Raw genomic sequence first — 15,436 nt, 5'->3', positions numbered from 1 at the left:
GCCTGGACATCCAGGGGCAGCTGTGGCGTCAGACGTAGTTGGATCTAGGAGCTGGGCTGAGGGCAGTGGGGTCCTGTGTCTGTCTCCCTGCTTTTCTCTGTGGATAGGAAAGGGGGCCCATCCTCCACGCTGTGTATACCAGCGGTACTCAATTAGGATTTGGGGGGTGCAAGGGACAGAAAACCTGACCCAGACAGCCTCAACCCCAAAAAGTACTTCATTGACTCAGCTGAAAAGGCCTGCAGGCCTTGCTTTTCATTCATTTGCTTAACAATCGAGCATCTACTCTGCGCCAGGCACTGAAGTATGTGCTGGGGACCCCTTTTGTTATGTGAACAAATCATGTAGATATCCCTGTCTCCCTAGAATTTACCATCTAATGGTGCGGAGGGGATGCGCGGGGACGATGGGCAGTGATCGAGGAGGTGGAACGTGGGTGTCAGGGACTAGGAGGTGGGGAAGAGGGATGGTAGGGGCCAGGGTGTTGGGGGGTTGCTGCTCACCAGGCACGCAGCTTCTGTTTTTGCCGTTCCCGGTGCCGGGCTTCCACCACCAAGGTCACCACGTGGTCCAGTGCGGCTGCGGGGTTCCAGGTGGGAAGGAGAGAGGGGTGCAGACAGGAGGTGCGCCAGCTCCTGCCACCCGTTTAGAGAGCCTCTCCCAAGTCCCACACGGCAGCCTGTGTTTACGGCTCACGGGCCAGAGCTGACTGTCGTAGCTGCAGGGAGGCTGGGAGGCGAGTCGCGGCCAGGTGTCTGTCCCTCACAGGAGAGGGAACACACTCTAGTGGGTCAGCACTGAGGCTGCAGGCTTAGCCCGGGCTCAAATCCTTGCTGTGTGGCCTTGGGCGAGACCGTCCCCCTCTCCAAGCCTCAGTGGCCTCGTCTGTAAAATGGAGCTGACGGTGACCAGTTTCAGGGTTGCTTGCCAGCCCCTGGGCCCCCAGGGGATGGGGGTTGGTGAGCACCCCGCCCACTCGCTGCCCCCCTTTTCAGTACTCGTTGTGCAATGAGCCGCTCATCGAGCTGTCCAACCCCGGTGCCAGCGGCTCCCTGTTCTACGTCACCAGCGACGATGAGTTCATCATCAAGACGGTGATGCACAAGGAGGCCGAGTTCCTGCAGAAGCTGCTGCCCGGCTACTACATGGTGGGAGTGCCGTGCCCCTGCAGCCCCAGCGCCCCCGACCTCACGCCCTCCTCCTCCCTCTGCCCAAGGAGCCGTGGGCACTAGTCCCCCCACTCCGGCACTACCCCCCTGAGCACTGGCACCTCCCTCCCCCCCCACACCCCGGCACCACCCACCCTGGGCACCATCCCCTCCAGGCAGGCCTCGACATGCCGTCCTGGGTCACTGAGCCTCACCCGCAGGACCCCCTCACATGGAGAGCAGGAACAGCCATCTGGGCCCTGTTGGCCATCCCCCCAGCCCACTGCTCTGAGTCATGGGTCCTAGAAATCATGGCTTCGCGCCTCGTGTCTCAACAGCCGGTGACTCAGAGAGGCGCTGGGGAGGTGGGCCTGGCTGCCAGCTGGCATTTGGGCCGCTGGGCGGGGGTGGGAGCAGGAGCCTCAGACTTGCTGGCCCGCAGTAGCGGGGGTCCTGATACACACACAAATGGGGGTGGGAGCAGAGGCCCCGGGCAGCTCTGCACAGGTCGTGACCCATCTCTCCCTGTGGGGTGCACCACCCACCCCAGCCGTGTATGATCTTGGGTGAGACCCCCAGCTCCCCTAGCTCGGGGTCAGCAAACTTCTTCCGTAAAGAGCCAGATAGTAAACATTTTCAGCTTTGTGAGTGACAGCCTCTGTCTCCACGGCTCAGCTCTGCTGTTGCAGCGAGAAAGCTGCCACAGACAAGGCGAGAACAAGTAGCCGTGGCCGAGTGCCAGTAAAACCTTTTCTGGACACTGATGTGAGCATTTTACGTAATTTTCACATGTCACAGGACACTGTTTTTCTTTTAGTTTTTTAACAATGTAAAACCATTCTTAGCTCCCGGCTGTACAAAGACAAGTGGCCTGGATTTGGCCCTCGGGCCAGAGTTTGCTGACCCCTGCCCTGGATATGCCTGGAGGCCATGCCCGCCATCCCCGCAGTTTGAGCTGGGGAGGTGGGACACCTGGGTCTGACCTGGTGGGAAGCCAGGCCCAGACACCTCAGGAGCATCCCCTGGGGCCCTTTATGGAAAGGCTGTCTCTCGCTGGGCCTGGCTCTGTAGAAACAGATCCTCCTGGCTCTTCCAGGTGGGGTGATGGGGAACTCACCTGGCTGGCTGTACAGTCAGGGTGCTGGGGGCGCGGAGAGAGGGACGAGCCTGGGAGAGGTGGTCAGGGTGGGCTTCCTGAGGAGGTGGCCTCTGGCCTGAGATCTGTGGGGCAGACAGGGTGCCGCGCAGGGTGCGGGCACAGCTCCCGGCGTCATCTCCACTGACCCTCTCCCCCCCAGAACCTCAACCAGAACCCACGGACGCTGCTGCCCAAGTTCTACGGGCTGTACTGTGTGCAGTCGGGCGGGAAGAACATCCGCGTGGTGGTGATGAACAACGTGCTGCCGCGCGTGGTCAAGATGCACCTCAAGTTCGACCTCAAGGGCTCCACGTACAAGCGGCGGGCCAGCAAGAAGGAGAAGGAAAAGAGCATCCCCACCTACAAAGACCTGGACTTCATCCAGGACATGCCTGAGGGGCTCATGCTCGACGCCGACACCTTCTCCGCGCTCGTCAAGACGCTGCAGCGCGACTGCCTGGTGAGGAGGGGCCGGGCCGGGGCCGTGATTACGGGGCCTCCGTCTCTGAGCCCCAGTTTTCCCACCTGTAAAGCGGGGACTCAGTGTGAGCCTGAGATACGCGTTCCCTCCCTGCCCCAGCCCCACCTCAGGCTGCGTTTCTGCTGCCGAAACAAAGCCCCAGGAGCAGCCTGGTGTTTTCAGGGAGGGCCCTCACCTTAGAGTGCGCCTCAGATCAGGCTCGGGCGGGCTCCGAGCTGCCCTCCTCCACGGGCAGGTGCTTCTTAGGAAAAAAGAACGCCCGCCAGGCTCTTTGCAGGCCTTGCAACTGCAGTCCACCCACGCCCCCCTCGGCCTCAGAGGCGAGGATACGGAGGCCTGGCGGGGCTCAGGCCAGGCCTGGGTCCTCCAGGGTCCTCTCTGCACCCCGGCTTCCAGACCCCTTTGGAAGGTCGACACAGACTCCCCAGAAAACCACCAGACACCTCAGGGCCCCATGGCTTCCAAGAGCCCACCCCCCAGGGCCCGGGTGTCCATGTCCTGGGCTGCACCTCGGGGCCTGCAGCAGGAGTGATGGCCAGTGAACCAGGCTCCTGAGCCAGGGCCGGGGTGGCCTGGCCTCGAGTCAGAAGCTGCGCCCCAGGCCCACCGCCGGGGTCCCCAGTGGGATGAGGACGGGGCCTCCCACCGGGCTGTGGGGACTGAGTGGGCACAGACCCAGATGGGGGCGGGGTGGGGGTTGGGGGGCAGCTGGCACCTCCCCCTGACCCCCGGCCCCGCAGGTGCTGGAGAGCTTCAAGATCATGGACTACAGCCTGCTTCTGGGCGTGCACAACATCGACCAGCAGCAGCGTGAGCGGCAGGCCGAGGGCGCCCGGAGTACCGCTGACGAGAAGCGGCCGCTGGGCCAGAAGGCGCTCTACTCCACGGCCATGGAGTCCATCCAGGGCGGGGCTGCGCGCGGGGAGGCCATCGAGACGGACGACACGTAGGTGGCGGGGCTCGGGGGCTTCCCGCTCTCGTCTCTACCCCGGCCCCCTTGCCAGGCGAGAAGCGGGCGGGGGGCGTTGTGAGGAAGGTGCGAGGGATACGACTGAGTCCAGGGTCTGGCCTGTTCCTGGTCTGTCAAGTGGACAGCAGCGCCCACCCGTCCCCCAGCCCCCCGCGCCCCGAGGGGTGGATGGCGGACACACAGCTGCGGCCAGGTGTTCTGACCAGGGCATCCAGATCAGGCACTCAGTAGGCGGAGGTTGTTGGCCATGCCTGTGGGAAGGACAGATCCCCTTCCCTCCCGCTGGACCCCAGGGTGGGTTAAAGCGCCACCGTAGGCAGCAAAGCTGGAAAGGTGTTGAAAGACAGCCCCGGAGAAGGCTATGGATGAGGGACCCTCTCGTAGCAAGATACCAAACCCGGGACCCACCAGGGGCAGGGCTGAGAACGGTCCTTCCCTGGCGATGCCACGCAGCAGTGAGGAGTGACCGAGTCCAGAGAGGAGTGCATCCCCCAACCCCACCCACTTGGCCAACCTGGTCCTGCCCTGGGGGCTTGGGCGCAGTCGCAGACATACTCACGGGGTATCCCTGCCGCCCACCCCGTGCGTCTCACATTCAGGGTCGGGTCACTTTCTCTGGGGCATCCTGGGCACTGTGGTGGGTGAAGCAGCATCCCTCCCTCCAGTCGTGACAACCACACATGTCCCCAGACAGCATCACTGTCCCCTGGGGACAGAGTCGCCCCAGATGGAAACCGCTGCTGTGGACAGGTGTCACAATTGTCCCCTCATCACCAGGCACTGACCATGCTGGAAACCGGCGGCACCCTCCACTTCCGGACCCTGTTCAGTCCTTGGGGGGTAGGGGGCCCTGGAGGAGGAGGGTGGCATCCCCTTGTCTTCAGTTGGGAAAAGGAGGCTCAGAGGTGGGGGTAGCCGTCAGGGTGCAACAGCCAGCTGGGGGACGGGCCGAGGCTTGACCCCGGCCTGGCCACCACACTGGGCCGCCAGCTGAAGGGCCCTGCCTGGGCTAAGGCTGGGGGGACACGAGCTGGCCCGGAGCTCAGCTGTCTGGCGTTCGTAGGGTTGGTGCCAGGCCAGGCGAGATGGCAGGGCGTGCAGGTGAGCTTGGGTGTGGAGTGTGGCTGGCAGAGCCTCTGGGGCCCTAATGACTGCAAGACAGCTGCTGCATTGTACAACCTCACTAAGTGCGCCGGGCAGGCTCGGCCTGGGGCTGCATGAGGCCATTAACTCCCCAGGTTGCACCTGGAAGCCTGGCCCTGCCCGGGAGCCTGTGCGTGCACGTGCGGGCATGTGTGCGTGTGCCTGCGCGTGTGTGCAAGTCCCGCGTGTGCACGTGTGGGTGTGCGCACATCTGGGTCTCATGGCCGGGACCCCTCTGCACCCTGTGGCCTCCAGCTTTGACTCGGTGAGCTGGCCGGGAGAGCTGCTTGACCCCTCACCAGGGTGGGGTTCCCAGGTGCCTGGACCCCCTCTGAGGGTCCAGCCAGGCTGCCACCTACAGGGAGCGTGTGGATCCTCAAGCCCCAGGCCCCGTCAGTCCTGCCTGCATCTCCCTCCATCTCTGTCCCCGCAAGTCCCAGACCAGGCCCAGGGCCCCAGGCTCGGGGCTCCAGGCCACCTCCAGCCTGTGCCCCTGACAGGCTGGCCTGCCCCTGGGCCAGCTCTGCAGGTGCTGATACTCTCGACCCCTTTCCCCAGGATGGGCGGGATCCCCGCTGTGAACGGCCGCGGGGAGCGGCTTCTGCTACACATTGGTATCATCGACATCCTGCAGTCCTACAGGTGGGTGCCCGCCCCCCGTCCTGTGGTCCTCCAGGTGGGAGCCTGCGCCCCCTCCAGCCTGCGGTCCTACGGGTGGGTGCCTGCCCCCGCCCTGTCTCCCCACTCCCCAGTGAGAGCCCAGTCAGGGCCCGGTCAGGGCCAGTGCAGGGCTGGGTGGTGAGTGAAGTGTCACCAGCTGACTGACTGTGGGCCCTGCCGTGTGCCAAGTGCTGAGCTGAACAGAGCAAGACGGAAACATCCTGTGGCTGGGAAGCGCAACATCTCTGGAAGGTTCCTACACTTCCAGAAATAAATGCTCACAGCCGGTGCCATGTGCTGTGTGGTCTCGAGTGTGGACACGAGCGTGGTATAGCTGAAGGAACAGACGCCCTTGGGTGATGGGCAGCTCCGTTACCCGTGCCTTGTGCTTTGCACGCTTACAGCAGTGAGCATCTCTTGTTAGTTTTTTATCGAAGGAGTTACACACACACATCACACACAGTCCAGGCATGACAGGCAGGTTGTGGCCGTGGCGGTCCCCCTTTCCCGTCCACACCCCACCCCGTGCCGGGAACTCCATTTGGCGTTGGGTGACTTCTCTGCCTGCTGGTCACCTCTTGCCCATCAGACTGCTGACGTTTGCAGCCTGTTTCCTCTCCTGAGGGCTGACCCCATCCCCTGCAGGCGTCTCCCTCCCGTTTGGAGCAGGAGCAGGCAGCTTTCCGAGTAGCAAGCCAGGGTTTCTGCAGAGGCCCTGGGTGGGGCGAGGGGAGCCCACCCTGGGGCGGAGGTGTGTGCCAAAGGAGGGGCTCCTTCCCCCTGCAGCCTAGAGGTGTCCAGGAAGGCTGCCTGGAGGAGGCAACATTCTCCCCAGCCCCGGTGTTGGGCGGGGCCTAGCCAGGGGTCACGGCGCAGGGTGCTCACTCCAGCAGCGAGGGGCTGGGCTCAGCCTGGCCCGTGGGAGAGAAGAAGGGTGGGCTCTGTCCCCCACGGGGGGCTACGTACCACGGCCTTTCCACTGCCGCCCCCAGAGAATGTGGTGGGAGCAGCCAGCAGGTCGGGGGGGGCGGTCAAGGGGGCAGGAAAGGGGAGGTGGCCTCTGGCTGATGCAACAGGTGGCCTCGTTCCTCTAGACCAGGGCTCCTCTACCCCCTTGATGCCAGGAACACTCCCACCCGTGCCAACCACAAACGTCCCTAGACGTCACCAGTGTCCTCTGGGACGGGCTTGCCCAGAAGAGAACCCCTGGACCTGAAGGTTTGGCTGACGTTCTGGGCGTTTTCTTCTCTGCAGGTTCATCAAGAAGCTGGAACACACCTGGAAGGCTCTCGTCCACGATGGGGTGAGCATCGTTTGTTCATTCATTCCGTTCATCCGTCCACAAATGCACTGACCGTCTCCCTGGGCCAGGCACAGGTGCTAAAGAGCTGAGAGATGCGTCCCCCTTTCTGGAGCCACAGTCATGGGCCAAGGGGTCAGGGCCAGGATGAGGAAGCAAGGCAGCTGCAGGATCCTCAGCGAGGGGTCCGAGCCACCCTTGAGGGGTACAGGAAGGCTTCCTGGAGTGGGTCGGGGGGCCCCAAGCTGAGTGGGAAGGATTCCCAAGGACAGGCTGATCCGGAAAGTCAGGGGCTGGCCAGGCAGAGAGCATTCTGGAAACGGGTGTTGTGGAGGGCATCTTGAGCCCCAGCTGCACCCCGGGGGCAATACTGCACAACTCTGACCCCTGTTGCCCCATGGGGGTGGGGCCTGCTTAGATGGACCGGCTCAGTTACTTGAGAAAAGCTTGAAATTCATGTTTTCCTGTGAGCGCAGCCAACCCGTGAACACTTGCAATGAATTACTTCAGAATGTAAAAGACTGTGAGGACCAACAGTTGGGGCTAAACAGAGCCTGCCTGTGGGCCCGAGGCCGCACGCGCACCCCTGGTCCAGCTGTGGACCCTCAGGCGGAGGCCTCTCCTCCCATGGGCCCCCCTGCCCCCTGCAGGCCAGTTCTCACTCAAGTGCTAAGGGCTGTGTGTGTGCCTGCAGTCTGTAAAATCCAGGGTCCTAACAAGCCCGCCCACCACTCAGAGAGGGTTTGGAGGGTCTGGGGGAGCTTCCAGAATAAGCGCTGAGAAGGTCCAGGTTGCAGCCGGGCGGCCGCAACCCCCGTCAGAGGATTTGGGTCGACTCCCCAGGAACCTCAAATGTCGATGGAAGTAACCATCCAGGTGTGAGCATCCTGGGGCCAGTAGGATGGCCCTCAGTGTTGGGGGCCAGTAGGATGGCCCTCAGTGTTGGGGGCCAGTAGAATGGCCCTCAGTGTTGGGGGCCAGGTTCTTCCTGTGTGTTGCTGCACACTCCCAGGCATTGTCCTAGGCCCTGGGCCCCAGCCGGAGGGAGGGACCCCCTTCCTCTCAGGGCGGAGAGACTCTTCTGTTAGCTCATCTCAGCTCACCCGCTCCATCGGCCAGAACGTGGTCACGTGGTCATGTGGCCATGCCTCCGCGCAGGCAAGGATAGAGTGCAGCGTTCATTGTGGGAGGCCACGTGTCCAGGGGGAGGACACCGGGTGGTGTCTGGGGACATCTGTGGTGGTCACACTGGGGGGCTCCTGGCATCGAGTGGGTGGGGACCGGGGATGCTGCTCCACACCCCACAGTGCGCAGGACGGCCCCCAGAGAACAACCGGCCTGCTGTCAGCAGTGCTGGGGAGACTGTGCCATCGCAGGCGAGGAGACTGGATCCCAGGGACAGCAAGGGTGTCTGTCCAGGGGCCCAGCCCATATCACACCCCTACCGTGTGCTGGGCTCCCTGCCTCACGGACGTCTCGTCCCTACATCCAGGCGAGTCCGGCAGCCTCCAGTCTCCCTGTGGCACAGATGAGGAGCAGTGCCTGGCCAGGGCCACCCCCACCTGAGTGCAGGACGCCGGGCCTGCCTGCCCCGAGGACACCAGCCTCCCTCAGTTGCAGGGACAGGCCTGCAACCCAGCTTGCGGAGCAGGCTCGGGCCGGGCTCTCCCCGACCCTTGCTTTAGAGATTCTTTCCGGTTTCTTGATTTTGATAGTTACCTGTTTACCTCTTTGAAACATGGTTCAAAAAGTTAAAATTACAGATGCGGTTATTAGGAAACCGCCTCCCTGCTTCCCTGTCCCTACCTGCTCCTTGGGTCCCCTCCCCACAGAGTCTACGTCCCGCCCCCGCCATGGGAGCCCCCGTGGGGCCACAGCGCTCACCCCTGCCTGCCCTCGGGCCCCTGCTTCCCTTCCCAGGACACCATCTCTGTCCACCGGCCCAGCTTCTACGCCGAGCGCTTCTTCAAGTTCATGAGCAGCACAGTCTTCCGGAAGAACTCCTGTGAGTGCCCAGGCCCTCTGGGTGGGGGCGAGGAGGGAGGAGGGCGGAAGGTCTAGGGCAGGGTAAGCCTGGAGCGCTGGTCCTGTGTTCGGCCAGCCTTGGGCCTCAGGCGGGGACGTGGTCCAGGGAACAGGGCAGCTGGGGTGGCCCCTGCAGGATACGGCACAGGGCCTGGCGCCCGCCCAGTCCCAGTCCTCATCCTTCCCGCGCAACCTCGAGCAAGGGACGCCCCCTCCGCACCTCAGTTTCCCCATCTGTACAGAGCCAGGAGGGGGAGGTGTGTTCACGCACGCGATCAGTGGGGGAGCACCGTTGCCAAGGAAACGGGACCTTGCCACACGGAAGCGGCCGGTCATCAGCCAAACTGGGCATCGTCGGGGAGGGCACAGGGCAAGCGTGGTAGCCCCGGCCCACGGTGGCCTCTGGAGGCCCCATGTCCGTGCTGGGCCTCTGGAGTCACAGACACTGGTGCACCCCAGGCCGGACCCCACATGGGGCCTGAAGGGGTCTTTCTCCCTACGTGTCTGTCATCGGCCCCCGCAACCCCTCACCCACTGCCAAAAGGCAGGGTGCTTGTTCACTCTGGTCGCTCCACGTCCCCAGCGTCCAGGCCGGGGCCTGGCACACAGTAGGTGCTCAGTAAGTGTCTGTGGGCGTGGGGATGGTCTTGGTATGCGCCTTACTGTCCAGGCCTTGCGCTCCATGGGGGCTCCACGCAGGCAGTGGGAAGGGGCAGGCCCAGTGTCTGGCTCTCAGTTCGGGGGCTGCTTTCCCTGCCTGGGCCAGATGTGTGCGGTCCGCGAGCCAGCGCCAGTCACCTGCAGCTGGCTCTCGGCACAGCTCCACATTCTGTGACATCTAGTTGTACGCTGAGGTTGACTGTGGAGGGAATGTTTACACCATGGAAGTCGGCAAATACCACAAACCCAGCATCTGTCCCCAGAGAGCCGGTTGTTAACCTTTACCAGCACATCTCTTCCTGGAACCTTCTCAGGGCGCTGTTCCCGCTGTGGTCCAGGGAGTGCCGGCCTCCAGGGACTGGATGGCTGTGCCTAAGGCAAACCGAGCACCTACTGTATGCGGGAGTTAAGCTGGCCATGCTGGGGGCAGAGGTCACAGGGCCCGCTGGGAGAGGGTGGTGACAGGTCCTGACGTCCCCTGACCCTGATGTTGCAGACGAGGACTTGGGGGCCCTGAGAGCTGAGCTGCGTTCCCCAGGCTGTGCAGCCTACATGGGAGCCAGACCCTTGGTGCCGAGCCCCACTGTCCCAGGCCCTTGACTTCCATGTCAGCGGCCGGGCCGTGGCCGGGTGGGCTGGGACACGGGGTGAGGCCCCAAAGTGCTTGGTAAACGTTGGCAGCTGCTGGTCTGCTGCTGTTTCTGGGGGCCAGGGTGGGAGTGCTGGGTCCCTCGGGGCTCGTCCCATTTCTCTTGACGGGCAGGACAGGTACCTGGGGCTCCCGGCACCTCCTAAGGCAAGCCGGGTGGAAAGCAGGGCAGGCTTTCTCCACCAAGAGTGAAGAGCACTGGGGGACAGGCTGGAGGCGGGGCGGGAGGGGGGCAACCAGGCTTTTGTACAACAGAAGCACCGGGGGCTGCAGGGCCCAGCCTCGGTGCTGCCACCCAAGCACCAGCAGCCCTCCCTCTTCAGCCCTCAAGTCCTCGCCGTCCAAGAAGGGCCGCGGTGCCTTGCTGGCCGTCAAGCCCCTGGGGCCCACCGCCGCCTTCTCGGCCAGCCAGATCCCCAGCGAGCGGGAGGATGCGCAGTACGACCTGCGGGGGGCCCGCAGCTACCCCACGCTGGAGGACGAAGGTGAGCAGGCAGGCCGGGAGATAAGGGGGCCCCTGGGGCAAGGCGTCGTCCCTGGGGGGCTGAGAAGGGAGGGGCTCAGGGAGCAACAGCAGCAGTCCAACAGGAGGAAGGGGCCCCTGCAGCTGGGCCCAGCCTGGATGGGAAGGGGGGGGTGACTGTAACCCAGCTGGGAAGTGGGGAGCAGCTGGGACGGGGCCCCCGGAAGAGCCACAGCGAAGGTCGAGCATAGAATTTGGCTCCCTGCCCATCCCCCCCCAACCCACGCCCCAGAGGTGACAGGCTCCCTTCACATCAGAGGTGCACAGAGACCTGGAGGGATGAAGTGCTTGATGGGGTTGGGCCTGATGTTCTGGAAGGTCCCTCCTGCCCCCTGGGTCAGAGATTCCAGGCAGGAGGGGCTGGTGGAAGATCATCAAGGAAGGGAGAAGCTGCCTGTGCAAGAGGCCCTGGGGTAGGACCTGGCCTAGCCTGTTGTGTGGCAGGCACGGCGATGAGCCTGTGTGTCTAGAGCAGAGGGGGAGGGGGGAGAGGGCAGGTGAGGCCTGTGGAGCAGGACCCCCTGGGGGCCGAAGGGAGGGGTTTGGATTTTAGTTTGAGAGCAGTGGGAAGCTACTGGAAGGCCTTATGCCAGGGGGAAACTGGAGCACATCTGCCCGCTTAAAGCTGGCAGGGATGACAGTGTGGGGTGGCAGGTGGGAGTAGGGGGCATGGGTGGTGGAGGGTGAGCCGAGTTGTAGGTGGAGCCCAGAGGCCTCCCAGGCCCCCGCAAGTGCCCACCCGCTCCTCGCCACAGGCCGGCCAGACCTCCTGCCCTGCACACCGCCTTCTTTTGAGGAGGCCACCACCGCCTCCATCGCCACGACCCTGTCCTCCACGTCCCTCTCCATCCCGGAGCGGTCCCCCTCGGAGACATCAGAGCAGCCGCGGTACAGGTGAGCAGACCAGCTGTGTCCCTCCGCGGGGGGCTGTGCGTGGGCGGGGCCTCGCCCCACTTCTCCCACCTGCTTGTGGTCTCTCTGCAGGCGGCGCACGCAGTCCTCCGGACAGGATGGCCGGTGAGCTGAGACCCCAGCCCTCTCCCTCTCCCCCGCCCGCCTGCCCCAGTCCCTCCTCCGCTTTCCCCACCCAGAGCCCTTCGTCTCTGACCACTCCTTTCTGGGCACAGATTCAAGTCAGGCTCTAGAACCGCATAGAATATCTCAGGTCATTTTGTGTCTGTCTCCCACCTGGGTGCCCAGAGGACCCTGCTCCCACACCTGCCTGTTGGTTCTTCTTTCTCTTTTTATTAATATTTTTATTCTAAGAGATACAAAAAGGAAAATAGTTAAGATGTTTCCCCCTGCCCCATGCCTGCTCCCCTCTCTGGGAGCAACCCCCCAGACGGATTTTTTGTCTCTTTCCGGAGATCTTTGTGAATATACAAGCAGACACACATTTGGGCTTGTCTCTCCTCGCATTTTGACCAGCGTGCACTCTGGGTGGCACACTGCCCCTTACTCTGTCACCTATCAGCAGAAGGTCACCTGTCTGAGCAGGTGGAGCATGTGCTGGTTGCCATCCCTCTAATAGGCCATGGACACTTGGGTTGTTCCCAGTTGTTTGATCTTGTAACAGGACTGCAGTGAAGAGGGCATTTCTGTAATTAGTTTTTTTGGGATAATTCCTGCCAGTTGAAAAAAAAGTCATGGTACAAAACATGTTTGGTGCAAAGTGCATCCCCCTCTGTCCAGCTACCTGCTTTGATGTCAGCCACCATTTTGCTCCCTGGTGTTGCCACCCAGAGATTCTGCATGCCTGGATGCTGGAATGTTCTCACCCACCTACACCACGGGCCTCAGCCTGGAACCCCAGAACTACCTCACCCCCTAGTCCAGGCCCCAGGCAGGTGCCTAGCTGCCCCCAGGGGGTGGGCAGGATCCAGGCCACCATTCACTCATTATGCCTCTGCTGGTGCCTGAGTCACAGGATAGCCCCAGGTGGACTCTTGCAGCCCTCAGGCAGTCATGACAGCCAGAGGGACCAGGTGCGAGCTGGGCTGGCTCAGGGCCCTGGTCTGATGGTGCGCGGAGACAGCACCTCGTGGAGGCTTCCAGCTTGTTACCGGGACTGGAAATTGGCACCAGCCTGGAGCTCGGCTGGTGCTCCTGGTTGGGGGGCTGGTGAGGAGGGAAACTGAGGCGCGGCTTCCCATTGCCTCCAGGACCCAGGAGGAGGCGCATGCGGAGGAGGACCTGCAGCAGATCACGGTGCAGGTGGAGCCCGCATGCAGCGTGGAAATCGTGGTCCCCAAAGAGGAGGATGCGGGGTGAGTGGCCCCCGAGTCCCTGTGGTCCCGTTACCTGGTTCCTGCTTTCCAGTTCTGCTCTGGCCCCATTGGTCGAGCGTGGTCACGTGGCCAGCTGGCCGCGGGGCAGGCTGGGAAAAGTAGTCCGCAAGCTGGGGGCGGGAATGGGGCTTCCGGGGCGTGGGGCATGGGGAGGGGGAAGGGGGCGCGTGATGCCGGGAGCAGTGGGGGTCTTGCACTCGGGGAAGGGTCGCCTCCTCCAGGGCTCAGAGCGGCCCTGTCATCTGAGGTCACTTTCCCTCCCACCCTTCCTCTCTTCGCCCTCTTAGCTTTGAAGGGCCTTGCAAGACAGCAACTTACAAGCTTTTCAAAGAACCAGTTCGGGAGTTAGTTACCTTTTCCCCTGTTGTGTTTTGTTTTTATCTCATTTACTGTAACTCGCCAGTAATGACTTCTTTCTAGCTGCTTCTGGTTTGTTTTCTCACTTGTTTCTTTTTTCCAGTGCTTAAATTCCTTTTTTTCTTTAATAATGAGGTCCTTAAGGCTATGTAGTTTCCCCTGAGTACTGCTTTTGCTGTGTCCCATGGGTTTTGACGTGAAGCAGTTCTTTTATACTGACTCACATGTGCATGGTTAGTGATTTTTTTCTTATTTTCTCTTTGAATTAAGGTAGTGGCTTTCAACCACTTGAGGGTGATTTTGCCTTCAGGGGAGAGTGGGCAGTGTCTGGGAACATCTTTGGTGGTCACGACCGGGGGGTGCTCTTGGCATCATGGTGGGAGCCAGGGACGCTGCTCCACACCCCATAGCGCCCAGGATGGCCCCCAGCAGAGAATGACCTGCCCGATGTCAGCAGTGCTGAGGGGGAGACCCTGGACTAAGGCTTTTTAGGGGTGTCTCTCAAGTGTTTAAGATTTTTTGTTTACCTTTTTGGTACTTACTTCTAACTTTATTAGGTTTAGAGCTGAAGAAAATGGCCTAAAAAAGTCTACGCTTTGGGGAATTCCCCGGTGGTTAAGACTCTGCGCTTCCACTGTAGGGGGCAGGGGTTCGATCCCTGGTCAGGGAACTGAGATCCCGCATGCCGCTCAACGCAGCCAAAAAATCTACGCTATTTTTTTGGGGGGGGTGCTGGGTTGGGTCTTCGTTGCTGAGCGCAGGCTTTCTCTAGTTGCGGGGAGTGGGGGCTACTTTTCGTTGTGGTGCACGGGCTTCTTATTGCGGTGGCTTCTCTTTGTTGTGGAGCAAGGGCTCCAGGTGTGCAGGCTTCAGTAGTTGTGGCAGGTGGGCTCAGTAGTTGTGGCTCTCGGGTTGTAGAGAGCAGGCTCAGTAGTTGTGGCGCTTGGGCTTAGTTGCTTCACGGCATGTGGGATCTTCCTGGACTAGGGCTCGAACCCGTGTCCCCTGCATTGGCAGGCAGATTCTTCACCACTACACCACCAGGGAAGTCCCCAAAATTCACTTTTTAAGTGTCCGTGGACACTTGGGAGAAAAGTGTCTTCTCTGTGAAAGGATGGAAAGTTCTTTACAAGCCTTTTCTGTCCAGTGTCTTGATCGGTGTCATCGGTTCCTTTATGTCCTTACTTGCCTCTTGTCTGTTTGGGCTGTTTAATTATATAATTGCCTTATCCAGTTCTTCTTGCCTTTCCCATAATTTTTGCTTTATATACTTTTTGGAATTTCTGTTCTATTTCTAGAGACTTTACTTAGCACTCCCAGCACACATTCCCAGGTGCACTTTGCTATTATTTCACACACACGCACCAGTTCCTGCCACTGTCAGCTTTTTTGCCATTAACTGAGGTGTCACGGTGGGAAATGTCATTCAGTCTTTGCCCCACGAAACAAGTTGCCCTCAAACGTGACTGAAGAACCAGTTCTGCACGGTTACAGGTGCTCCTTCTTCTCAGAACTCGTCATTTCATCCAGGAGGTGAAATTTAGTCACCAGTCACATGGCCGCCAGCCGAGGCCTCGGGCATGTTCCTCACCTTCACTCTGAGCCTCAGTTTCCTCATCTGTAACACAGGACAGCAGCAGCATCCCCCCTTCCCGAGTGGAAGTTCGGTGGGTTCATTCACGCAAGGCCCTCAGATAGGCCTGGCACCTAGTAAGTGCTCAGAAAAGAAGAGCAAGAGGTTCTGGTCCCTCGGGGGTAGGTGCCATGTGTCCCCACTTTAGAGACGAGGAAACTGAGGCTCCGAGAAAGAACGTGGTCCTCATGGCTGCCCAGCAAGTAAGTGGTGAGGCGGGGATCTGCCCATGGGCGTGAACCTGAGCAAATAGAGGGAAAAGGGCCTGCCTGCTCGGGGGTGGGCACATCGTTCCCTGGGCCACAGCCGTGCTTGGGGGTGTTTTGTTTGTTTTGTGCGGGAACTAGAACATGTCAGACAGGATGCATCCCTGCAGTAGGACTCCCTGCATCGTGGTCTCTGTGATGAAGGATGGTGCGGAGCAGGGAGGGTCCTGGGGTGTGGGCTGGAGAAGGCGCGGG

At 61.4% G+C, this 15,436-nt stretch overlaps 1 protein-coding gene across 6 annotated transcripts in view; it reads left to right on the top strand.

The window, feature by feature from the left end:
- PIP5K1C (phosphatidylinositol-4-phosphate 5-kinase type 1 gamma) overlaps positions 1–15,436 on the top strand; it is a 59,296-nt gene that overhangs the window by 36,420 nt on the left and 7,440 nt on the right. For 4 of the 6 annotated variants that reach the window (XM_081231691.1, XM_081231686.1, XM_081231687.1 and 1 more), the window contains exons 6-15: positions 996–1,148; positions 2,447–2,746; positions 3,508–3,713; positions 5,439–5,522; positions 6,795–6,843; positions 8,761–8,845; positions 10,498–10,659; positions 11,453–11,591; positions 11,682–11,714; positions 12,860–12,964. In XM_081231691.1, the coding sequence (XP_081087817.1) occupies positions 996–1,148; positions 2,447–2,746; positions 3,508–3,713; positions 5,439–5,522; positions 6,795–6,843; positions 8,761–8,845; positions 10,498–10,659; positions 11,453–11,591; positions 11,682–11,714; positions 12,860–12,964 (1,316 nt within the window). The remainder of the gene's footprint in view (positions 1–995; positions 1,149–2,446; positions 2,747–3,507; positions 3,714–5,438; positions 5,523–6,794; positions 6,844–8,760; positions 8,846–10,497; positions 10,660–11,452; positions 11,592–11,681; positions 11,715–12,859; positions 12,965–15,436) is intronic. The other 2 variants (XM_081231688.1, XM_081231689.1) reach the window with 1 other exon arrangement.

Source organism: Mesoplodon bidens, assembly GCF_964165515.1.
Source record: "Mesoplodon bidens genome assembly, chromosome: 4".
NCBI lineage: Eukaryota > Metazoa > Chordata > Mammalia > Artiodactyla > Ziphiidae > Mesoplodon > Mesoplodon bidens.
This window is presented reverse-complemented; position numbering and strand designations above follow the sequence as displayed.